General features: G+C 41.0%; 3 protein-coding genes across 6 annotated transcripts in view; 2 read left to right on the top strand and 1 right to left on the bottom strand.

The window, feature by feature from the left end:
- Positions 1 to 2,217, bottom strand: part of LOC139934497 (rifampicin phosphotransferase-like) — a 46,755-nt gene extending 44,538 nt beyond the window's left edge. Inside the window, exons 1-2 of the mRNA XM_071928751.1 lie at positions 1,726 to 2,217; positions 509 to 771 (exon numbers count right to left, since the gene is read on the bottom strand). Of these exons, the coding sequence (XP_071784852.1) occupies positions 509 to 771; positions 1,726 to 1,998 (536 nt within the window). The 5' untranslated portion in view covers positions 1,999 to 2,217. The remainder of the gene's footprint in view (positions 1 to 508; positions 772 to 1,725) is intronic.
- Positions 2,218 to 3,002: 785 nt separating this feature from the next.
- On the top strand, positions 3,003 to 10,578 carry LOC139935016 (histamine N-methyltransferase-like). 4 transcript variants are annotated; one of them, XM_071929461.1, is made up of 4 exons: positions 3,003 to 3,158; positions 7,735 to 7,965; positions 8,696 to 9,016; positions 9,416 to 10,578. In XM_071929461.1, the coding sequence occupies exons 2-4, from the start codon at positions 7,776 to 7,778 to the stop codon at positions 9,778 to 9,780; spliced, it is 876 nt and encodes a 291-aa protein (XP_071785562.1). In that variant the 5' UTR covers positions 3,003 to 3,158; positions 7,735 to 7,775; the 3' UTR covers positions 9,781 to 10,578. The 4 variants fall into 4 exon arrangements, with proteins under 4 accessions (XP_071785562.1, XP_071785560.1, XP_071785559.1 ...); XM_071929459.1 differs by lacking the exon at positions 3,003 to 3,158 and adding an exon at positions 6,177 to 6,255; XM_071929458.1 differs by lacking the exon at positions 3,003 to 3,158 and adding an exon at positions 6,184 to 6,255 and having other exon boundaries at positions 7,739 to 7,965.
- A 4,541-nt stretch (positions 10,579 to 15,119) lies between these two features.
- LOC139934968 (histamine N-methyltransferase-like) lies at positions 15,120 to 18,308 on the top strand. The gene is made up of 3 exons (XM_071929403.1): positions 15,120 to 15,345; positions 16,216 to 16,536; positions 17,032 to 18,308. The coding sequence occupies exons 1-3, from the start codon at positions 15,156 to 15,158 to the stop codon at positions 17,388 to 17,390; spliced, it is 870 nt and encodes a 289-aa protein (XP_071785504.1). The 5' UTR covers positions 15,120 to 15,155; the 3' UTR covers positions 17,391 to 18,308.
- Positions 18,309 to 25,484: the final 7,176 nt, after the last annotated feature.

Here is a 25,484-nt window from a genome sequence, read left to right as displayed (position 1 = left end):
TTCAAAACTTTAGTGCGTATTATAACGGGGTGTTAGCGCTCTAGTCAATATAGCTCTATGGTGTACACAAACACATACCTATAAAAGCCTATTGTGTAACTAAACATCTGAAATAGTGAAAGACTTTTTCTAAGAAACTCTCAACCCCCATTCCACTCAGACATGTCTTTCAATTTTAGGTGGGTTCTGAGTTCAGGCTGCAGGACCTGCAATCACAAGATTGAGGGTTTGAATAAATACCACTAACCGCTGAATCACAATGACTACAACTTACAAGTATTGTCGTCTAGTTACTGAATCACAATTACATGTACTTGAATTGAGAAACTAAATCATCTGTTAGACCAAAGTTTGTATGAGAGAGATTGGCGGTTGCCAGCTTGGTGTTTATATCCTCTTTTTGGAGTTTGCCGAGTAATTTCCTTGACGGAAAGATCATATTTAAGACAGACAGACAGAAAGACAGAGCCTGCACAACTTAAAATTGTTGTATGACTGTCTGACATACCTACAAAGCCCATTGTAGGAGATTCTCCATGTTTTTAAAGGATCGATGGCAGTACAGGTCAGTCCTGCTCCGTTGAATCCGTCCCCAGGGCGGACGTTGTCTACAATGCAGTCCGGATGGCTTGGTAGAACCAGGTCTCCAACACCAGGCACTCTCAACAGGAACCACGCCTCCCTCCTGTCATCTGGATGGATTGTCACCCGGACTGTCAGACGAGTTGTGCCGCCTTTGTTGCTTCCGTTGATGTACAAACAATTCTGGCCCTGGGAATAAAAACAAAGGATCTCAGCTGTAACTTATAAACTGATTTAAAACAGAACCAAAAGTGTAATAACAATAAAAGATTACCCAATGCAGTGCTACTCCTAGAACTATAAGGTTTCATTCGGCTATGGAGACGATAGCCGAGTGAAACCTCATAGTTCTAGGAGTATTAAACCCCAATGCCAAAACAACCTCAGCCTGAACCCCTCTACAAGAAAAAGATAAATATTAAATAACATGATGCCAGTGTGACTGCCAGTGTGACTGCCAGTGTGACTGCCAGTGTGACTGCCAGTGTGACTGCCAGTGTGACTGCCAGTGTGACTGCCAGTGTGACTGCCAGTGTGACTGCCAGTGTGACTGCCAGTGTGACTTAAGATTCTGTGCCCCCCACCCCCCCCCCCCCCCCCATAATTATGGCAACTAATGGTAATGTACAAACTTCAAAGGGGGGCCTCGATCCTTCTCGTCAAATTGCGTGAAACAGTTTGTAAACAATGGTCAAAATTTGACCTTAATTTGAAGCTTGAAGCGACATATAACAAGAAACGAGGTTGGCAAGGTCTTAAAGTTGTTCGATGAGATCATGACAAAAGGTAAACTATAGGTTCTGGATAGAAGTGGTAAACATGCAATGTGTGGATGCATGGAGGCCCTCTTATTATAGCCAACTGCTTGTCTGTTGAGAACCCCCAGGAAAGTACAAGACAAGTTGTATTGCACTTGATTTTTTGTTAACCATCCATACGACAGAAACAATGGTCCGATGGTCATCCGACCATGGGGAATAGCCTTCACTACTTCTAGAAACTATCAGGCTCCCTGTGCGTGAGCCCATGAGCCTAACCCCTAAGTAAGCATTTTTACATAACCCAATCCAACCATGGAGGTTAACTTTTAGTCAAACGAACATTAGTTCCCAAAAGTGCACGTTTACTTTGATAAAAACCCACCTTTTCATAACCACTGAAGAGCTCCATCTCTGTCACTTCTTTTGCTTTCATCCGCATCGTAGGCCAATCGAAAGCCCTTTTACGGATGTTGTATTTCCTGTCGCTAGTCCACGCAAGGAAACACCTCATGACCAAGAACTTGAGCGTGAACCACCGGCCGGGCACAGCGTACAGCCCATGGAGTGTGCCCCGGTCTGTTACGGCGAGGTTTACCGCTATGTACGCTAGCAAACTCAAGACCACCAAACAGAACATTATCGTTAAGAACTCCATACTGTCATCAAATACTGCAACAATTTGCAGACGACCACCATCAGCCACAAACTCTCTAAATTAATGCTCCCATTCCTTGCATGATCTATGCTCTTATAGGATCAGTCAAAGTGTAGAGTTGCACTTCCTGTCAGCTGAGTGTTCCAGAACCAGTGTGCACGAGGTCAGCGCAGCAGAGTGAATGAATTGAATTAGAAGCAGGCAAGTTGTTTACTTGTGCTGCTATAGCTCCCCCCGCCCCGCCCCCGGCGTAAATCACTGCCATGTCCAAATTTGGCACGAACTTCGGATCCTAGGGATACTTACAAAGCCATTGAATATGCATGATCCATTAAACTTGCCTATTCATATCTCGATATTTGTTTCATTTCTTCCCTGATCCGTACTAATTGCTGGCACTGGCCGGCGCAGCAAATAGTGTCATGTCCAAATTTGGCGTGAACTTCTGATCATTTTCAAAGCCACACTGTGACTATGCATTACTCATTCAAACTTGCTGTCTACCCATTATACCATACTGAAGAGTAGATAGGTCGTCGATTGTATTGCAGTCGTCAAGATCAAATGCTTGTTGCAGAGATGCCAAGTTCAGAGATCAGCTAGGAGTGAGATTTCTTCGAGCGAGCGGAGTGATTGAGCGCCGAACCCTCGTGAGGACCCAAGCTAGCCTCTGCTGATGAGCCGATTCTGGAGCCGATCCGAAGCCGCGGTTTCAAAAAAGGGCCTTAGGCTACACTGTGATGATAACCGTCTACAATAAATAAAATGGTCTTCATCCTAGAATAGAGAAAATCGGTTCCTCAAAGAAACCATCATAAATCATAACAATATTGATCATGCACACTATAAACACTATCTAGTCCAAAAAATGTGAACATGCGAAAAATGGCTAAATGCCTGCACCAAACAAAGTATTTCCCCAAATAGCAGGTTCAACTATCGGTTAGATGACCGCATAATATTATTCAGCAGTGTGGTCAAAAGTAGTTTTCGAGAAAGAAGTAATTTTCCACGAATTTGATTTCGAGACCACAGATTTAGAACTTGAGGTCGACTCGAAATCAAGCACCAGAAAGCTCACAACTTCGTGTGACGAGGGTGTTTTTTCTTCCATTATTATCTCGCAACTTCGACGACCGATTGAGCTGAAATTTTCACAGGTTTGTTATTTCTATGCATTATGTTGAGATACACCAAGTGAGAAGACTGGTCTTTGACAATTACCAATATTGTCCAGTGTCTTTAACCAAAAAGGTACTCATAAATACCCCAGACAGTTTCGCCATTCCTATTGTTTAAACATAGGAATGACAAGCGAGCTTGCACCTGTGCTTATAAGATAGTTTCTTCATTCCTATTGGTCGAGAGCAACGGCCGGGACAGTTCTGCACATCACGCGATACGCGCGACGCGCACAGCATTCTCTTATAAGGAGTTGTTTACCCGAAGGGCGGCGGCGGAGGGCCTTACCGTTTCATAGCTGGAGGGGTGTTGTGTTGAAAGAAATCATTGAACAATTATAATTGTTGCATTTATTTTACTTTTTGACCAAAAGTGTTGATGTTTTTTGACCGAAAAGGTATTTATGAATGGTAATCAAAGTGTGTTGAATCGGTTTTCAACTATGTGGTTTAAACCCTCCGAGGCCTGGGCCCAATTTCATAGAGCTGCTTAACGGTCGATTTTGTGCTTAACGGGTGCACCTAGCAAGTTTTTCATTTCATAGCCTTGCTTAAGCAAGGTTTTTTGCTGAAAACGGCGAGGCAAGCAAGCAAAAAGGGTCCTTAAAGCCCCATTGCTTGAGCACCCTGTTTAAGCGCCGGGCCCAGTTTCAAAGAGCTGCATCCCGTAACGGTCGATTTTGTGCTTAACGGGCGCACCTAGCAAAATTTTCATTTCATACCCTTGCTTAAGCAAGGTTTTTTGCTTACATAGGTAAGCAAACAAAAAGGGTCCTTAAAGCCTCTATTTTGCTTTAAGCACCCTATTCACACAGCGCATAGTGCAACACTCATTGCAAACGATGTTATTGTGCCGGCACAGCGGTGACTGTACGTGCGTTTGTATGGTAGGTGTAGCGAATAAACTATTGTCTAAAATGCTTCAGAATCATGCTGTACAATGTATTATCTTCTTGTTTACTTTGAAGTTAGTGTGTAAACCTTTTTGAGGGGCACTTTGAACCATTACAAATAATACATATCAGACACAGAAGGTGATGAATTTTTTTATCGCCACTCGAGTGCACTCCGCATTTATTTCTGCCGCCATTTTGTCAGCACCTTCTTCTTTTTCGCTTAAGCAAACGATCTAAAATGTTGCGCGCGCAGTTTGTTTACGTGCTTAAGCTAGCAACCGCTGGTGAAATAGGTTTACGCTTAAGCAATTTTTGTTGCTACGTTAAGCCAACATATTTGCTTACCGTTGAGCAGCGCCCTAGGTCATGCACACAGTGCAAAATACACTGCCTTCTTCTGTTTTGCTTAAAGGCACCTGGAAATAGGATTTGTTTTTCTTTTAAACATAAGAGTATATGTTTATTAACAATAAAACAATTTTTTTAGTAATTGTTTGTCACGATTTATATGTTAAAAAAATTTATTAAGTGCTTGGGGGTTGACTCCGCCTACCCCTTTTGTGACGTAGGAAAAGGAAGACTTTGCCTCGATGCGTAGATAAACACACGAGCAAAAGTACATGTAATTCTAAGACGTGAGTTTGTACGCTGCGAAAAAGGTTTTTTTTCTGGCATTTTTCCGGCAATGCCGACCAGGTGTATTGCAGCTGGATGCAGCAAAACAACTAAAGATGGGGTCAGTCTTCATCTATTTCCTGCAGATCCCAAGTATAGGCGGTTGTGGGCTGCGAAAGTCAGATTAACCAGAGCAAAGTGGTCCGGACCGACGTCTTTTTCAGCGCTATGCAGCGAACACTTCGAGCCGTCGTGCTTCGAGTCCGGGATACACCACTCATTTGACATGACGAGAAGAGACATTTTTAAACACGACGCCGTCCCAACAATTTTTCCAGCTAGTGGGAAATAGAAGAAGGTATCTGAAAGACGTGACGAACCCAGAGGAGCATTTGCTAAACGTGAAAAAATTCGGGTAAATTTGAACTTTGAGGGTATGTTTTTAGCTTTTGCCAAGTGACACGATTTTTTTTGGGTACCGCATGCGATTCACCGTGCGTGCAGGGATGTGACCGTCCGCACATTATACAGCAGCCATAGTGCGTGCGTGCAGTCTGCTCCGTGGCCGTATTTCTATAATACATGTAATACCCACATCTTACAACCCATTTGGTCACTAAAAAGTCGCATAGTTAAATAAAAATAGCAGCAATAGCTTTTGTAAAAACCACTAGGCGTTCAACATGTTCAAGTTTCAATGTACGTATGTGTGTAAAATCGTGTCTAAATTTGTTTTGATGTGCCATGTTCCCAGACGTAATGTACGGGGGCCTGACTACAAATTTTCTCTTCAAATATCGCGCCTTGAACTACCTCACGAACAGCGCCCTCTCGGGTCGGGGCCTACTCGTAAATTTGTAAATACAATCAAAACTAATATTTGTAAACCTTAGTTAACTTTTTATTCACATTCCTCTCGTAAAAACACATATTTTAGTGACAAAAGCTTTATTTAAAAAAAATACCACTTCCAGGTGACTTTAAGCAAACGATCTAAAATCTCCGCGCGCAGATTGTTTACGTGCTTATGCTCGTGTACGTTAGCATGGAATCCGAATGGTTTTAAGCAATTATTTTTGCTACGTTAAGCGAAAACAATTGCTTACCGTTAAGCAGTTCTATAAAAAAGGGCCCTGGTTCTTAATTTACCTCGACTTCGTCTCGGTAAAATTATCAAGAACAGTCTCGTTGGGATTAAACCACTAGTTGAAAACCTCTTCACCACACATTGATTCCCTTATTTATGAATGGGAATAAAAGGGTAGATACTAGTTCTACGGCCGTTTAAAACCTTGCAGGGTCGAATTGCCGTGTGATAAAGAACAAAGAATGACCGGAAACGTGCCGGCGCTCTACCAACTGAGCTATCTAGCCCTATACATTGGCGGCGTACCTATTACTTTGTCAATAGTGTTCGGGGTGTCAGTCCGAAGCCATACAACCGTTAACTGCCGTGTAGGTTTTTATTAACAGTCAACAATAGAGGGCACGACCTTGCTCTGAGTTCATGGGCACTCCGTGGGAAGGACTGAATCTGAGTATTTTATGCAGTTGACCTCCAGACCGTGAGTTTTACACGATTTTGCCTATGCCTAGTCTTTGAAGGTAAATACTGGTCACTGTGCAATTTGTTTGAGTGGAGTATAATAGAGACAATTGTGTACATTCCAAGGTATTTCTTTGCTTCATTTGTTGTCGTCAGGATCGTTTCAGCCGACCCTTAAATGAAATTCAGCAAAACACTGCCAGTCGATCTATTTTGACCATATTTTAATATAAGGTGAGTATGTTCATGATCTAGTTACTGTACAAGATTTGACTTCGGGGTGAAGAAGTCTCTATGTCGTTGCGGTGGCACTGTTGTAGCGGTGTCAGTCGACTTTTGCATATGCAATCGTGTCCGGGGCTATGCAAAAACAATCCGGTGGACGTTGACATGTATGTGCGCGCGTAAGCGAGTGTGCATGCACTGGACCTACGTACATTATGCAGCATGAATATTCACGTATTTTATGATTGCAGCGAATTCCCAACGGCCGAACATTTCATGACATGCATTTATAGCTTGTAAAAAAAGGCGAGCGTGTTCCGTCGACCAATGGCGTTTAAAGGAACACGTTGCCTTGGATCGGTCGAGTTAGTCTTTGAAAAGCGTTTGTAACCGCTTTTTATAAAATGCATATGGGTAGAAAGATGTTGTAAAAGTAGAATACAATGATCCACACAAACATGCCTCGAAATTGCGTAGTTTTCCTTTTACCTCGTCGACTAACACGTCGGCCATTTATGGGGGTCAAAATTTTGACTCCCATAAATGGCCGACCATGTTAGTTCGCACAGTAGAAGGAAAACCACGCAATTCGAGGCAAACTTGTGTGGGTCATTGTATTCTACTTTTAAAACATCTTTCCAACCATATGCATTTTATAAAAAACGGTTACAAACGCTTTTGTTTTGACCAACTCGTCCGATCCAAGGCAACGTGTTCCTTTAATTTACTGCAAGGACGGTTTTACACGGGGGCGGACACAAGTGCATATGCAAATGTGTCACCGCGGACACATTGCGATATGCAGCAGCGTCCGGGCGGACGATTGCATATGCAAAACCGTCCGGCGGACATGATTGCATATGCAATAGTGTCCTCCGGATAGTATTGCATAGAGAACATATCCGCATGCGACACCGGCGGCTGGCTGTACCTATGAATATGGAACATATTCAAGCAATGTAAAATAGTTGTCCAATCAGGATCCAAGTATAGGAGTTTACCCAGGGTTTACTATTGTAAACATGGTTGAAAATAAAGTAAACCATGGGGACGAGGTTGCGGTTGGGTGTGTTTTGGTGGTCGTAAAGCACCGTTTCGGTCACGTTTCGGATACCGAACCGAAGATAGCAGTAACTAAACCACATGAAACTATAATGAGAAAACTGAAATATGAATATAAATATTGAGCAATGGAGTTTGCCTGCGGACCTGCCTGCACGTTATTGTCTCGTGTGAGACTACTTTTATTCATCGGGTGTTTTTGTGTTGGCAGGCAGTGCTTCTTCAGACGGCGAGAGAAAACGACAGATCATAATGGCTGAATCTAAGTTACATTACGAAGATCGCTATATGAAGTCGTATGAGGCTTTCATTGCATCTTCAAACAAGTATGAACGTCAGGACACTTGGACCAAGACAGTGCTACTCGACAAGATCGTCCCTCATCTCCCAAACTTGGACCAAGACAATGAGCTCCGTGTCTTAGGAGTAGGCAGTGGATCTGGTAAGGCAGTATTTCAAATATACATATTGCTGGAATACAGAAATATGATTTACAATTCTGAGCATATGAATTTTCAAATCCAATAACTTAATAAAACAACAAAATGAAGACATGTGTAAAGCGCCTAATGCAAAAAAGGCCAACAATTGTGCGTATAAAGAGAACAATAAATTATAACACAACGAGTGAAAGATACAAAATTAAAAGCATAATTACGAATTTATAAGCAGCTTAAAAAAAGAGAGTTTTTAACAGCGACTTAAAACAGTGTAAAATACTAGTCTGGCGATTATGCACATGGAATACTGTAAAAAAAAAAACATATAGTAATGTTGGCGGCGTAAGAAAATGATTTGTGGCCATGTGAAAAAGGGAAAGAAAGCTCTTATAGAAACAATGACTTTTGAGTTTAACGTATTAAGTCCGAGTAGGGGAATAATGGTAAACAAGTTCAGATAAATAAGCAGGAGATTGACATGTTTGAGCTTTGAAAACGGTGAAAACTGGGCAGGGCGGGAACGAGCAAGGCAATGCTAGCAATTTATTTGTTGACAACACACCAGTAAAAAGTATATTAATAAGAACAAAGGCTTTAAAGTTGAGCTGTTTTAAGCTTGAACTTAATTAGAGCACACTTTCATTAACAGCCTGAAGTTAATTACCAGTATATTGTATATCAATCCCCTCATTAATTATTCTTAACTTCAACTAATTGAACTGTTCTCTAAAGGGGAGATAGAGTATCCATTCCTGACCGCACTACTGAAGAAATATCCGATCATCACTAACCGTGTAGTTGAACCTGCCGAAGATCAAATCATCAAGTACAAGGCACTGGTCCAATCCAAGGGACACGAACTACAAGGTGTGAAGTTTGACTGGCGACAGCAAACCCTTGAACAATACAGAGATACTGACGGAGTTGGAACCAAGTTTCATTTCATCAGCGCTATTCACTCCCTGTACCACGTTGGTGACGTAGAGAGCTCCTTGTTGTATATGTACGACCTCCTTGAACCTGGTGGCAAATTGCTTGTCATTATCATGTCAGGTAAAATAGACTTATGGACAAGTCGTTACAAAATAATGTCTGTCGTGGGTGATAGCGATCCGACTCAAAATCTCATTCTGAAGTTTTGAAATCAAGTTCAAAATATTTTAGTGGAAAACCACTTCTTTCCCGAAAACGACGTTACTTTGGGAGCCGTTTCTTTTACAATGTTTTATACTATCAACATCTCTCTATTGATCGCTAACAAGTAAGGTTTTATGGCAACAAGTATTTAGAGCAATTTAATTTACCAATAGTATCCATAGTGCCTTTTAAACAAATTGCAGACAATGAATTGACTAAACGATCCTACACTCTAGCAATGTCTTGTATTGTTATATTGTTGTTGTACATGTTGTGATGAACTCTCTTGGTATAATTTGATATTTTCTTTTTCAGACGAGTGTGGTTGGTTCAAGCTCTGGAGAAGTGTTCCTGATTCCTTGAAACAGGATGTGCGGTACTTTAGCCTTGCTTCATTGCAGAGCCCGTTCAACCAACGTATTATTCCATACACCCACAGTTACCAAAACTGTGAAGTGGATATCACCCAGTGCTTCGACAAGACGTCTGAAGACGGGGAACTCTTGCTTGAATTCATCCTCCAAGTGACGGAGTTTAAAAAGAAGGCAACCGCCTCACAGTATCAAGACGTGATTGAGCTTCTAGCCAGCAGTGAGTGCTCAAAGAAAGACGGGAGTAGAGTCATCATCAATGTTGAATGGGATGCAGTCATCGTTACTAAAAAGCTGTCTGATAACTGAGAGTCCAAAGCCGAATGAATGGCCCGTGACCGCACGAGGACGCTCTCACGTTATTGTTATCACTTCCGGGTTAATTTGTATACACATAATTATTACTGGCAATGAGGTAAATAGTGTACGTCTATTCCCCGAGGAACTTTGAGTGACGTGACTAGCGGAGGTCCCTCTTCTGCAGTCAAATGCCCGAGGGGGAATAGACGTGCACTAGGTACCGACTTATGCCAGGTCATACAACACACCTCGGTCAATGTGAAATAAAATATAATAAATTGAAAAGAAAGGAAGTTTTGTAGAGTTGCTATTCACGGTTCAGGTCTATAGAGGGCCCCGTAACCAGTCAAAAACAAAAATACTAGTGCCCGATCGGGCACTATCATGCGCACGCAATCACTGGACTATATGACACCTCTTGCTTGTTCTGTATTCTGGCTGGCTAAACACGGTCATGTGGGATGAACTATAGTCTTGTGATCGCGCGCATGTGTTTTTCAAGAACTAGTACCCGAGCGGGCACTAGTCTTTGAAAATAGTGCCCGGTTACAGCGCCCTCTCTTGACTTGAACCGTGAATTGCAACTACAAAACTTCCTTTCTTTTCCAGATTTCTGTTGACTGGCATATTTCGGTAACTAGTGTACGTCTTTCCCCCTCGGGTCTGAGTGACCAGACGAGGGGCCTATATAGGTCCTTCTTCTGGTCACTCAAAGTCCCTTGGGGGAATAGACGTACACTATACCCCATTGCCAGTCAATGTGTATAATAGTTCACCCACGTGACCATGTTTCAGCCAACCAGAAAAAAAAACACAGAGGTGTGTTATAATCATTCATAGTTTAGTATAAAGAATAACATGTATAATTTTTCACCAGAAAGGTAAATTAAATATTTGTGGTTGTAAAGTAAAAGTATGGTGTTAATAATTTTTATTACCGCCCATGATACCAAACGTCAACTGTTATTTGTTGGTGTGTTACTTATCTCCAACAAGAGCAGCGCGGGTTGAGTTTACGATTGCACTTTGTTCAGTTCTGGATTAAAGTACAACGGCCGGTGCAAGTAGTTTTCAGTCGATTAACGAATACTGCCAACCTTGGCTAGCTAAGTTTTAGTCAAGTAACAGTGACTTGGCCACTGAGTACAATTGGCGACTTTGGATCGCTAGGTGGCAGCAGACTTACCAGGTAAATTTCCAAAATTACGTAGTTCTGAGCCTGCGTACATTACCGAGAACAATGGATTTTACCTGGTAAGTCTGCTGCCACCAAGCGTCCCAAAAGTCGCCTATTACAAATGCTCGAATACAGTATCCCAATGTCCGAAAAGGCCTGCAAGTGTGCTCAAAAAAGTGTGCTCAACATTTGTGTTTAATCTCTAAAAATAATAGACTTCACGTAGCCTTGTAACTCTCTAAATTAATGCTCCCATTCCTTGCATGATCTATGCTCTTAAAGGACCGGTCAAAGTGTAGATTTGCACTTCCTGTCAGCTGAGTGTTCCAGCACATTAAACCTGTACCACCACCACCACCAGCATAAAAACTAAAACAACAAAACACTTCTCCAGTTACACAACATTTCTCCAGGTAGCCTTGCTCAAGGCAGTCGAATTATTCACTCCGAAAAAGACCGCCGCTGTACAAAAACCCACCCGTATTCACTGTGCGTACAACCCACCCGTATTAACTGTGCGTAACATCGCACGACACGATGCCCCCGTACACTATCCGCATGCGGAGGCCGTCAGGCCGACAGCCTTGTAGGGTCTGTGTTGAAGCCACTGACCTCATTACTATAATAAGCGAAGAGTTCCCACGGTCAGCTCATTACCATAATGCCCGCGAAAGACGAGACATGTTTACATCACACACGAGCATGATAGGGTCCAAAGGTCGTGATAAGGGAAGTGCGTGATTGGACGTCAAAATGAATAATTCATTTGCCTCACATCCTGTGTTGTCTGATAGGTCTGACGAACGATATACTCATTCATGAGCTGCATACTAGCATATCCTAGAGCCCCCCTATTTCGTCCACTATTGGAATTTTTTCAATACAACACATCAAAACGGGAAGATACAGACCCGACAAGGCTGTCGGCCTGACGGCCTCCGCATGCGGTTAGTGGTGTACGAGTGCGATGACTTGTGTGAACAGTATTCGTGCGATGTGACAGTGTGTATACGGGTGGGTCATTCGGTGTGATCGCACACACCATGCACAGGGTATACGGCGGGTGGGTTTACAGCTGCGTCTTTTCGGAGCGAATAATGCGACTGCCTTGAGCAAGGCTATTCTCCAGGTGCCTTTAACCCATATTTGGGCACAGTGTGCACGAGGTCAGCGCAGCAGAGCATGAGAGTGAATGAACTGAATTAGAAGCAGGCAAGTTGTTTACTTGTGCTGCTAGCTCCCCCCGCCCCCGGCGTAAATCACTGTCATGTCCAAATTTGGCACGAACTTCGGATCCTAGGGATACTTACAAAGCCATTGAATATGCATGATCCATTAAACTTGCCTATTCATATCTCGATATTTGTTTCATTTCTTCCCTGATCCGTACTAATTGCTGGCACTGGCCGGCGCAGCAAATAGTGTCATGTCCAAATTTGGCGTGAACTTCTGATCATTTTCAAAGCCACACTGAACTATGCATTACTCATTCAAACTTGTTGGTTCTGTCTACCCATTCTCAGTACCATACTGAAGAGTAGATAGGTCGTCGATTGTATTGCAGTCGTCAAGATCAAATTATGCTTGTGTAAGAACCCTCGTGAGGACTCAAGCTAGCCGCTGCTGATGAGCCGATTCTGGAGCCGAAGCCGCAGTTTCAAAAGGGCCTTATAGGCTACACTGTGATAAACCGTCTACAATAAAAATGGTCTTCATCCAAGAATGGAGAAAATCGGATCCTCAAAAAAATCATCATAAATCATAACGATATTGATCATGCACACTATAAACACTATCTAGTCCAAAAAATGTGAACATGCGAAAAATGGCTAAATGCCTGCACCAAACAAAGTATTTCCCCAAATAGCAGGTTCAACTATCGGTTAGATGACCGCATATTATTATTCAGCAGTGTGGTCAAAAGTAGTTTTCGAGAAAAAAGTAATTTTCCACGAATTTGATTTCGAGACCTCAGATTTAGAACTTGAGGTCTCGAAATCAAGCACCAGAAAGCACGTGTGACAAGGGTGTTTTTTTTCCCATTATTATCTCGCAACTTCGACGACCGATTGAGCTGAAATTTTCCTAGTTTGTTATTTCTATGCATTATGTTGAGATACACCAAGTGAGAAGACTGGTCTTTGACAATTACCAATATTGTCCAGTGTCTTTAACCAAAAAGGTACTCATAAATACCTCAGACAGTTTCGCCATTCCTATTGATGGAGAGCGCGTCACGTGGGTGTGTATAAAAAGCTTTGTTTATGACCAGTAAAAAGTGTTTAAACATGGGAGTGACACGCGAGCTTGCACCTGTGCTTATAAGACAGTTTCTTAATTCCTATTGGTCGAGAGCAACGGCCGGGACAGTTGTGCCACATCACGCGATACGCGCGACGCGCACAGCATTCCCTTATAAGGAGTTTTTTACCCGAAGGGCGGCGGCGGAGGGCCTTACCGTTTCATAGCTGGAGGGGTGCTGTGTTGAAAGAAATCATTGAACAATTATAATTTTTGCATTTGTTTTACTTTTTGACCAAAAGTGTTGATGTTTTTTGACCGAAAAGGTATTTATGAATGGGAATCAAAGTGTGTTGAATCGGTTTTCAACTATGTGGTTTAAACCCGCCGAGGCCTGGTTCTTAATTTACCTCGACTTCGTCTCGGTAAAAATTATCAAGAACCAGTCTCGTTTGGATTAAACCACTATAGTTGAAAACTTCTTCACCAAACATTGATTCCCTTATTTATGAATGGGAATAAAAGGGTAGATACTAGTTCTACGGCCGTTTAAAACCTTGCAGGGTCGAATTGCCGTGTGATAAAGAACAAAGAATGACCGGAAACGTGCCGGCGCTCTACCAACTGAGCTATCTAGCCCTATTCATTGGCGGTGTACCTATTACTTTGTCAATAGTGTTCGGGGTGCCAGTCAGAAGCCATACAACCGTTAACTGCCGTGTAGGTTTTTATTAACAGTCAACAATAGAGGACACGACCTTGCTCTGAGTTCATGGGCACTACGTGGGAAGGACTGAATCTGAGTATTTTATGCAGTTGACCTCCAGACCGTGAGTTTTACACTATTTTGCCTATGCCTAGTCATTGAAGGTAAATACTGGTCATTGTGCAATTTGTTTGAGTGGAGTATAATAGAGACAATTATGCACATTCCAAGTTATTGCTTTGCTTCATTTGTTGTCGTCAGGATCGTTTCAGCCGACCCTTAAATGAAATTCAGCAAAACACTGCCAGTCGATCTATTTTGACCATATTTTAATATAAGGTGAGTATGTTCATGATCTAGTTACTGTACAAGATTTGACTTCGGGGTGAAGAAGTCTCTATGTCGTTGCGGTGGCACTGTTGTAGCGGTGTCAGTCGACTTTTGCATATGCAATCGTGTCCGGGGCTATGCAAAAACAATCCGGTGGACGTTGACATGTATGTGCGCGCGTAAGCGAGTGTGCATGCACTGGACCTACGTACATTATGCAGCATGAATATTCACGTATTTTATGATTGCAGCGAATTCCCAACGGCCGAACATTTCATGACATGCATTTATAGCTTGTAAAAAAAAGCGAGCGTGTTCCGTCGACCAATGGCGTTTAATTTACTGCAAGGACGGATTTACACGGGGGCGGACACAAGTGCATATGCAAATGTGTCACCGCGGACACATTGCATTATGCAGCAGCGTCCGGGCGGACGATTGCATATGCAAAACCGTCCGGCGGGCATGATTGCATATGCAATAGTGTCCTCCGGATAGTATTGCATAGAGAACATGTTCGCATGCGACACCGGCGGCTGGCTGTACCTATGAATATGGAACATATTCAAGCAATGTAAAATAGTTGTCCAATCAGGATCCAAGTATAGGAGTTTCCATCCCAGGGTTTACTATTGTAAATATGGTTGAAAATAAAGTAAACCATGGGGACGAGGTTGCGGTTGGGTGTGTTTTGGTGGTCGTAAAGCACCGTTTCGGTCACGTTTCGGATACCGAACCGAAGATAGCAGTAACTAAACCACATGAAACTATAATGAGAAAACTGAAATATGAATAAATATTGAGCAATGGAGTTTGCCTGCGGACCTGCCTGTACGTTATTGTCTCGTGTGAGACTACTTTTATTCATCGGGTGTTTTTGTGTTGGCAGGCAGTGCTTCTTCAGACGGCGAGAGAAAACGACAGATCATAATGGCTGAATCTAAGTTACATTACGAAGATCGCTATATGAAGTCGTATGAGGCTTTCATTGCATCTTCAAACAAGTATGAACGTCAGGACACTTGGACCAAGACAGTGCTACTCGACAAGATCGTCCCTCATCTCCCAAACTTGGACCAAGACAATGAGCTCCGTGTCTTAGGAGTAGGCAGTGGATCGGGTAAGGCAGTGTTTCAAATCATTCGCTACAATAACAGTCTTCATAACAAATTGAACTTATGAATATCAAAACCTAGATAAATTAAAACTGGACAGTTTATTTTTCATTTTTAATATGATAGCAGTGGATCTGGTAAGGCAGTGTTTCAAATAATCATTTTGCTGGAATACAGAAATATGATTTACAGTTCTGAGCATATGAATTTTCAAATCCAATAACTTAATAATAACAACAAAATGAAGACATGTATAAAGCGCCTAATGCAAAAAAAAAAAACCCTTATGCGCACAAAGAGAACAATAAATAATAAATAATAACACAGCGAGTGAAAGATACAAAATTAAAATCATAATAACAAAATAAGCAGCTTAAAAAAAAAAGAGTTTTCAACAGCGACTTAAAACAGTGTAAATTACTAGTCTGGCGATTATGCACATGGAATACTGTAAAAAAAATATATATAGTAATGGTGGCGGCGTAAGAAAATGATCTGTGGCCATGTGAAAAAGGGAAAGAAAGCTCTTATAGAAACAATGACTTTTGAGTTTAACCTATTAGGTCCGAGTTAGGGAATAATGGTAAACAAGTTCAGATAAATAAGCAGGAGATTGACATGTTTGAGCTTTGAAAACGGTGAAAACTGGGCAGGGCGGGAACGAGCAAGGCAATGCTAGCAATTTATTTGTTGACAACACACCAGTAAAAAGTATATTAATTTAATTAGGAAAAAAGGCTTTAAAGTTGAGCTGTTTTAAGCTTGAACTTAATTAGAGCACACTTTCATTAACAGCCTGAAGTTACGTACCAGTATACTTATCAATACCCTCAATAATTATTCTTAACTTCAACTAATTGAACTGTTCTCTAAAGGGGAGACAGAGTATCCATTCCTGACCGCACTACTGAAGAAATATCCGATCATCACTAACCGTGTAGTTGAACCTGCCGAAGATCAAATCATCAAGTACAAGGCACTGGTCCAATCCAAGGGACACGAACTACAAGGTGTGAAGTTTGACTGGCGACAGCAAACCCTTGAACAATACAGAGATACTGACGGAGTTGGAACCAAATTTCATTTCATCAGCGCTATTCACTCCCTGTACCACGTTGGTGACGTAGAGAGCTCCTTGATGTATATGTACGACCTCCTTGAACCTGGTGGCAAATTGCTTGTCATTATCATGTCAGGTAAAATAGACTTATGGACAGGTCGTTACAAAATAATGTCTGTCGTGGGTGATAGCGATCCGACTCAAAATCTCATTCTGAAGTTTTGAAATCAAGTTCAAAATATTTTAGTGGAAAACCACTTCTTTCCCGAAAACGACGTTACTTTGGGAGCCGTTTCTTCTACAATGTTTTATACTATCAACCTCTCTCTATTGATAGCTAACAAGTAAGGTTTTATGGCAACAATTATTTAGAGCAATTTAATTTGCCAATAGTATCCAGTGCCTTTTAAACAAATTACAGACAATGAATTGACGAAACGATCCTACACTCTCAGCTAGCAATGTCTTGTATTATTGTATTGTTGTTTTACCTGTTTACCTGTAGATTCGGGCTCTGCATAATGAAGGCTAAATGAAGCCTTATTAAACGCCCATCCATATTCACACAAAACTTACTGTTGTACATGTTGTGATGAACTCTCTTGGTATAATTTGATATTTTCTTTTTCAGACGAGTGTGGTTGGTTCAAGCTCTGGAGAAGTGTTCCTGATTCCTTGAAACAGGATGTGCGGTACTTTAGCCTTGCTTCATTGCAGAGCCCGTTCAACCAACGTAACATTCCATACACCCACAGTTACCAAAACTGTGAAGTGGATATCACCCAGTGCTTCGACAAGACGTCTGAAGACGGGGAACTCTTGCTTGAATTCATCCTCCACGTGACGGAGTTTAAAAAGAAGGCAACCGCCTCACAGTATCAAGACGTGATTGAGCTTCTTGCCAGCAGTGAGTGCTCAAAGAAAGACGGGAGTAGAGTCATCATCAATGTTGAATGGGATGCAGTCATCGTTACTAAAAAGGCTGTCTGATAACTGAGAGCCCAAAGCCGAATGAATGGCCCGTGACCGCACGAGGACGCTCTCACATTATTGTTATCACTTCCGGGTTAATTTGTATACACATAATTATTGACTGGCAACGAGGTAAATAGTGTACGTCTATTCCCCGAGGAACTTTGAGTGACGTGACTAGCGGAGGTCCCTCTTCTGGTCAGTCAAATGCCCGAGGGGGAATAGACGTGCACTAGGTACCGACTTATGCCAGGTCATACAACACACCTCAATGTGAAATAAAATATAATAAATTGAAAAGAAAGGAAGTTTTGTAGAGTTGCTATTCACGGTTCAAGTCTATAGAGGGCCCTGTAACCAGTCAAAAACAAAGATACTAGTGCCCGATCGGGCACTATCATGCGCGCGCGATCACTGGACTATATGACATTTCTAGCTTGTTCTGTATTCTGGTTGGCTAAACACGGTCATGTGGGATGAACTATAGTCTTGTGATCGCGCGCATGTGTTTTTCAGGAACTAGTACCCGAGCGGGCACTAGTCTTTGAAAATAGTGCCCGGTTACAGCGCCCTCTCTTGACTTGAACCGTGAATTGCAACTACAAAACTTCCTTTCTTTTCCAGATTTCTGTTGACTGGCATATTTCGGTAACTAGTGTACGTCTTTCCCCCTCGGGTCTGAGTGACCAGACGAGGGGCCTATTTAGGTCCTTCTTCTGGTCACTCAAAGTCCCTTGGGGGAATAGACGTACACTATACCCCATTGCCAGTCAATGTGTATAACAGTTCACCCACGTGAGCGTGTTTCAGCCAACCAGAAAAAAACAAAAAACAGAGGTGTGTTATAATCATTCATAGTTTAGTATAAAGAATAACATGTATAATTTTTCACCAGAAAGGTAAATTAAATATTTGGGGGTGTAAAGTAAAAGTATGGTGTTAGTAATTTTTATTACCGCCCATGATACCAAACGTCAACTGTTATTTGTTAGTGTGTTACTTATCTCCAACACGAGCAGCGCGGGTTGAGTTTACGATTGCACTTTGTTCAGTTCTGGATTAAAGTACAGCGGTGCAAGTAGTTTTCAGTCGATTAACGAATACTGCCAACCTTGGCTAGCTAAGTTTTAGTCAAGTAACAGTGACTTGGCCACTGAGTACAATTGGCGACTTTGGATAGCTAGGTGGCAGCAGACTTACCAGGTAAATTTCCAAAATTACGTAGTTCTGAGCCTGCGTACATTACCGAGAACAATGGATTTTACCTGGTAAGTCTGCTGCCACCAAGCGTCCCAAAAGTCTCCCATTAAGGCCAACTTTTAATGAAAGAGGAAAAAACTTTTCTTTTTAAAGTAACAAAATCCACATGATGACGTTTGAAGTTAAAATATTTCGGTGCAAGGATGTGTTCCTCATCACAGAGTGCTGATCATGTGCGCACGCTCAGAACTACGTAAACAGTGGAAATTTACCTGGTAAGTCTGCTGCCACCTAGCGTCCCAAAGTCTCCTATTCCTCCCACCCCGGAAGAAGTATCGACACACCTGTTGTTATTTATGGTGTATATCGCCTGTTACGATAACTATAAACGAATACAACAACTTCAGTTTGACCTTTCAAGTACAGTGTTTCACTCCTGTACCCTTTTGAATAGCTGTGGCACAAAGAAGACTTAGAATCGAGACTAAGGCATACATGACTTCGTTGGCCTACGTTTTTTTTATTTACTGTTGATAGTATAATGGTCTAAGCACGCGCACACAATGTTTTACACTATCAACATCTCTTCATTGCCCGTTACCAGGTTTCTAGCTAACAATTATTTTGAGTAATCACCAACAGTGTCAAAACCAACGGTTCATCCGACTACAGAATACTTATAGCTAAAAAAAAAACACACATCTGACACTTTCGCAGCACAGATAGATATGTATTGGTTAGAAGATCTTAGTTTTTGTTTAAGTACTCACGGTTTAACCTGCGAGAGGGCGCTATAGCATGAACCACTCTTAACACTACCAACAATTGCTCTTTACCAGGTTTTAATGCTTACAATTATTTTAAGTAATCACCAATTGTGTCCAAACCAACGGTTCATCCGACTTCAGAATACTCAAAGCTACAAAACACATCTGACACTTTCGCAGCACAGATAGATATGTATTGGTTAGAAGACTTTAGTTTTTGTTTAAGTACACACGGTTTTCCCCGCGAGAGGGCGCTTGCGACATGGGGGGACCAGTTATTTTGCTCACGTGGTTGCTGGACGCCATTTTGTGTCAAAAAAACCTCGGCGTAATCACACATCATCACAACATCACCACACAACGCGACGTCAAAACCGCACACACTATAGATTTTTGTGCTTTTGTGAGGGCGCTCGTGTATCGTAGGAGGTCTTGTTTTCGAGGTGTCCCTAAAATCGTGGCAAATCTTTTACCTCTCTGTGCGCGATGTAAACAGTCCCTAGATAAAAATTGTGTGGTTTTATTTGCCAAGCAAAAAGTCTCCTCTCCCTTGACCAAATTTTAGAAACACGTAAGGCTCCACTGGTTATGCAATAAGTTTTGTATTTTAGGCATTTCTACAAGGTTAAAAAATATGTCATAATGTTGAGGCCATATACAAATATTTGCCCACCGAAAAAGTTTCATCAAACACTATTTCAATTCACAATTCATGATGATCAAATCGTGTGACTGAATATTTTGCTGAGCATTCTGGAAAAAAATACAGAGGCTTAAAGAAGCCATGTGCCTTATATCATTTTCTAATTTTTTTGAGATTTTTATTTATTTGTTTAATAACCCTCATATCAACATTATTATTGATATTAAAATTTAAACATCAGCTTGTTGATTCAATTATCACTGTTTTTATTTATACGCTTTATTATAAATATTAAGAGAAAAAAACAGAAAAAAAAAACCAAACAAAAATCAGATTTGAAAGCCAGTAATTATTCACACTTTTTATTCATTTCTTTATTTTTTTTATTTTTTGCAAGATACCATGGTATTTTTTAAAATTTAATAATTTTTTTTTGAATAAAATGAAGACAACTGCTGGCTATAGAGTCATACACAAAGTGTCAAAAAACACTTGTAGTCACTGCAGATGTTTCTTCCATGTATGGCTTCACCGGAAAACCATACTTTCTCGTTTGCCGAAAACAAATGGGGCCAGTTGAAGTCATCCAAGATCGGTGTGTGGTGTGAACATTTCAATGTCCATCAAGTTTTAATACATGTTTGCATACTTCGTATTAACAAATGAAGATAATTAGGGCATCGGTTGATATATTATGGCATCATTATTTGTCTCCCAATTCAATGAAAAAGGCATAATACCGTGAAAACTGGTAAGAGGAGGATATGTCAAACCATATGGGAATTCGTAGATTCGTAATCTCACAGGCAAAAATACGGGATGTAGTGCTTGGGGTTGCACGAATAGCTAATAATGGCTTGACATTTTATCGATTTCCACGAGAAAAAAATTAGGAAATTATGATTAACGATAGTTTCTGAGAGAATTGGACCGATGGGAACATCAACATGAGGGAACGTCGACAGGGCCTGTTATAAAAAAATTTATTGGACTAGAAACATTTTTTTTTAAATAACACACTTTATCACAATCTGGCCCCGGGCAAAAAAAAGGGTAGGGCTTCCGCTTAGTGTAGGACTAAGGTAATAACCTACTTCTACCCTAGAAATTTACTCCCCCGGGAGCCTTATAATAGTTTCTAGTACTAGTAGAAGTAATAACCCTCCTCACGTCATCACAAGGGCTTAGAGTTTAGACATGATTGTTAGACTATAGTTAGAGGTTTTTTTTTCGTGACAGTCATGACAGTTAATGTCGAGTCCCCACACAAAGTAAAATACCCCAAAATGAGGAAGTCTCCGAAAAATAGAGTTCACATGCCCACCATGACTTGCATGACAAAGGAAGGTAGCAAAGCAACATCAGCTAAGCATTCCTACTCTGCTGCACCACAATGCATTCTCATCCACTAGAAATTGTAAGTCTTAACTACACTCCACTGCATAATACACAATAATAACTCTTCCCATACACAGTTGTGGCGTTAGCGAAGCACAAGGAGCGACGCCTACTCTTTTATTATATAAGAAAACGTAAGAAAACATAAGTATGTACATATTATATTATATTAACTTTACGTCATACCATTAAGCTGACATTGTACCTTCTTTGCACTTTGCACTTTGCACCCTGCACTTTGCACTATGCACATTTTGCACATTTTGCACATGTTGCACTCTGCACCTTGCACTTTGCACTTTGCACTTTGCACTTTGCACTAAAACACATCATTGGGGGAACACGACTTCCAGGAAAAACCAGAGAAGTTACTCTGGAAACCTGTGCCCAAAGACATTCGGAGTCCCCCTCCGTGAAGGTGTTGGACCTCACCTTGGCTGCCAAAATTAAAATTTAAATAAATTACCTTACTAATTCCATAATAATTAAACTTAACGAGAAGTACGCTGTGAAAGTGCTTGCTAGACTGACTACAATACCCTTTGTAATCTCCTTTTAATCCTCCCCCTTCACCCCTATTACATAATGCCCACCTGATATGCACAATGCATTACTCGAATTCCTATAAGACAATTATTTCCCGCTTTACTACGAACCGCGGGAAATGTGTAATAATAATTATAGGCTATAGTATTAGACCCAGTAACTGTACTCCTTTTTTCGAAGTTTTGAAATTATCGGTCGTACGACCGATAGCAGGTTTTAAACAATATCATGCTCATAAAAATGTCATTTTCAAATAATTTGTTCCGTTGTTACTCACTGTTTTGTAACATACAAAGCACCTCAGATTGACACACAGTTCTCTTGGTATAGCAGCAATTTTCTTGTATTAGGGGACGTACTACCATGAGAGCAGATGTGAGTGGTTTGATTCCACTGGTGCTTAGTTCAGAATTTGCGAGTTACAAACTGGCATCATGATAAAAGAAAGGAAATTGGTGCATGACGAATGAAGAGTTCAGTTTAAGTTGGGTGACTTATGTTCTACTTTCAAGATCTTTTTTTTTTGCTCTTTGTTAGTATTAAGGTTTGCTTGTATTTTCTATTGTTATTAACATTTTGCAGTTTTTTTTAATTATTTATATTTGGCTGTCTTTGATCTTTACACCTTCAAGCTACTGGCAAGTTATTTCAGTATTTTTGTAAATTGGGCTTCTTCTGATTGTAATATGTGTTGTGTGCCGAATGTATACTTATTTACAGATTCTAGCAATACAATTTCAAACAAATTTCCCCTAAAGATTTACCTGTAAGCATTTTACCAATACACAAAGGCAAAGCAGCTACAGATTGGTTTGAAACCTTAGTCATGAAAACCCTTCTTGATACTTGCTAGATTCGTAACATCCTGTTCCTAGTGCTGATGCCTGCTACTTGTTTATATATTGTAACACGCTGTCGTGGTCAAGAACTTGTGTTGTTTGTTGATTGACAAGAATTAAATGCTGTAGACATAGACAGGAATAGGATAACCATAACGAATAAATAATTGTGACACAAAAACAGTTTTCCTTGAGTCTCTGATTCTCTTCGAGTCTCTTCTTCTTTTTATAATCACAGGGACTTACGTTTTCTTTGATCTTAACACAAAATGGGGGAGTCGGCCTGGAGCAATCGCAAAGTGGTCTATTTGCATTGGCTGTTGACACCATAGAGACCCAGATCAGCACTGACTGCCCTCTCCAGATCACGTGGGAACCCAAACCCTGTGCCTGGATTCCCAGGTGCTCCGGATGTCTGCGGTCAGCACTGCCTGCGAACTCAGAGACCTTATAGTGACCCCTGCTCGTTAAAGGGACACATTGCCTTGGATCGGTCGAGTTGGTCTTTGAAAAGCGTTTGTAACCGTTTTTTTATAAAATGCATATGGGTAGAAAGATGTTGTAAAAGTAGAATACAATGATCCACACAAACATGCCTCGAAATTACGTGGTTTTCCTTTTACCTCGTCGACTAACACGTCGGCCATTTATGGGGGTCAAAATGTTGACTCCCATAAATGGCTGACCGTGTTAGTTCGCACAGTAGAAGAAAAACCACGCAATTTCGAGGCAAACTTGTGTGGATCATTGTATTCTACTTTTAAAACATCTTTCCAACCATATGCATTATATAAAAAACGGTTACAAACGCTTTTGTTTTGACCAACTCGTCCGATCCAAGGCAACGTGTTCCTTTAAAATATTGTTCATATCTTCCCCAAATTCGGTTGATATGTAAGCATGGTTGGTGTTGTTACTCAATTTTTTTTAAACTATTCACAGAAAGCATCTCAGGTTGACACACTGTTCTTTTGATTTATACAGCAATTTTGCTTGTACAATCCAGAGTAATGTTGTGGGTGGTTCAATTCCACCGGTACTTGGTTTAAGATTTTGAGGCACACTGACACCATGTCACTATGGTGGATACTGACCGTGTTGTTATCCCTGTCCTTTGAACTGTTCTGGTCCCAAATAAGGTGCATTTCTAGGTCTGGAAGTATGACAAAGTGCCTTGACCTAAAGTCTGGTACAGTGACTTACTACAATTGGAATTTATTAGTCTGAAGTCAGTGCTGTGTTTGTCAGATAATTTGGGACAAGCTCTTTCAAGAAACAGTGAACACCAACCTTTACATGACTTTCAATGTAGAATAATAGAAGGCTTTGGTGGTCTAGTGGCTGCTATACAAAAGCTTAGCATTTATATAATAAATAAATACAAAAATAAATAAATAAATAAATACAAAAATAGCATTTACAATCCCTTGTGACCAAGCAAGTCATTCTACCAGCTGACCTTAATAGACCCTTCCCATGAAATATGTAAATTGCACATAGCGCGTGCGCACTAACGTTTTGGTTGGCAAAATGAGGGAACATCGCGCTGTTTTGTACACGGCTAATGGGTGCGTGACGCAGACGCGATTGCGCGTCTGCTTAGTGCACAACTCTATAGACCTTTTCGCAAATACTGGGGCGCGCGCGTAAAGCTTGGAATTAGGTGCATTGTGGTCTAGCTGGCAGCAAAATTTGATTCATATCTATCCCACAATGCACCTCATTCAACAGTCTGCGCTTGCGCATTGGTATTTGCGATAAGGTCTATGGCGTTTGCCAACCAACAGGGTCTGTACGCATGCGTGAATGTGATTAGCATATTTCATGGGAAGGGTCCATTAGTACCAGCTACCAGACATTATGCAAATCTGATTTGCAAATGGCTTTTAGTGTTGACTGATCACCCCATGTAACATATAAACTAATGGTAAAGCAAAAATGTACTGGATTGTAACTGGTTATACCAGACATGTATTGGTCATTATCTTCAAGTAGACTTAAACTGTTGATTCTGATTGGTCGTTCCATAGCAACAAGAGTGTGATATAAACCTAAATTGCACAGCCCATACATTATCACACGCGCGCTCGTGAAATACGAGGAAATTTAACGCTTCTGCGACTCAGCCTTCGGCCTTGTTGGATATGGGACACAGAAGGCAATATTTTTCCGTATTCCACTTCTGCTCGTGTGATTAATACTTATATTGGAGGTAACATCTATAATTTCCTAATGCAAACGTGTACATTACAAAAACATGGGGCTAACTGCACACTGTCACAAAGTAGTCCAAATGACACAGACTTCTATGTAATTGTAGTGGCAGGTGATGATGAGCTTTGCAGTTCATAATCAGAAGAAGAAATATATTGTACGCCTTCGTGATACTTCTTGGCTCTTGCAGAAGTCCCACAAATAGTACATCAATGCATTCGTGTGGTCCCATTCACAATGGCCTTTAAAGCACAGGAGTCTCATCCATTCAGTTCTGCGGGATTAAAGAATGCTGTACAAAATAAACAAGCAGCAGTAACAATACATAATTGCTTAGATTCCCTTTTCTGAAATATTATGGAAAAAAGATTAGGATGTGTCAGCCAAATGGCCTACTAATGACACATCAACTTTCCTCATTAATATTACATTAGTAACTAGTCAAATTCATCAATCATGTCACCCCAATTCCAAAGAGATGATCACAGTCATGAGGAACACAAAC

This window comes from Asterias amurensis, chromosome 3, assembly GCF_032118995.1.
Source record: "Asterias amurensis chromosome 3, ASM3211899v1".
Taxonomy (NCBI): domain Eukaryota; kingdom Metazoa; phylum Echinodermata; class Asteroidea; order Forcipulatida; family Asteriidae; genus Asterias; species Asterias amurensis.
The sequence above is the reverse complement of the archived record's forward strand: the minus strand, read 5'-3'. Positions and strand labels throughout refer to the sequence as shown.

What these genes read in the sequence shown, in the direction of transcription:
- LOC139935016 (XM_071929458.1), top strand. Translation starts at nt 6,236, where the DNA reads ATGCAGTTGACCTCCAGACC. An exon ending in ATGCAGTTGACCTCCAGACC is followed by an intron (nt 6,256 to 7,738) that starts GTGAGTTTTACA and finishes GTTGGCAGGCAG; the next exon opens with TGCTTCTTCAGACGGCGAGA. An exon ending in GCTTGTCATTATCATGTCAG is followed by an intron (nt 9,017 to 9,415) that starts GTAAAATAGACT and finishes TTTCTTTTTCAG; the next exon opens with ACGAGTGTGGTTGGTTCAAG.
- LOC139934968 (XM_071929403.1), top strand. Translation starts at nt 15,156, where the DNA reads ATGGCTGAATCTAAGTTACATTACGAAGATCGCTATATGAAGTCGTAT. An exon ending in AGGAGTAGGCAGTGGATCGG is followed by an intron (nt 15,346 to 16,215) that starts GTAAGGCAGTGT and finishes TGTTCTCTAAAG; the next exon opens with GGGAGACAGAGTATCCATTC. An exon ending in GCTTGTCATTATCATGTCAG is followed by an intron (nt 16,537 to 17,031) that starts GTAAAATAGACT and finishes TTTCTTTTTCAG; the next exon opens with ACGAGTGTGGTTGGTTCAAG.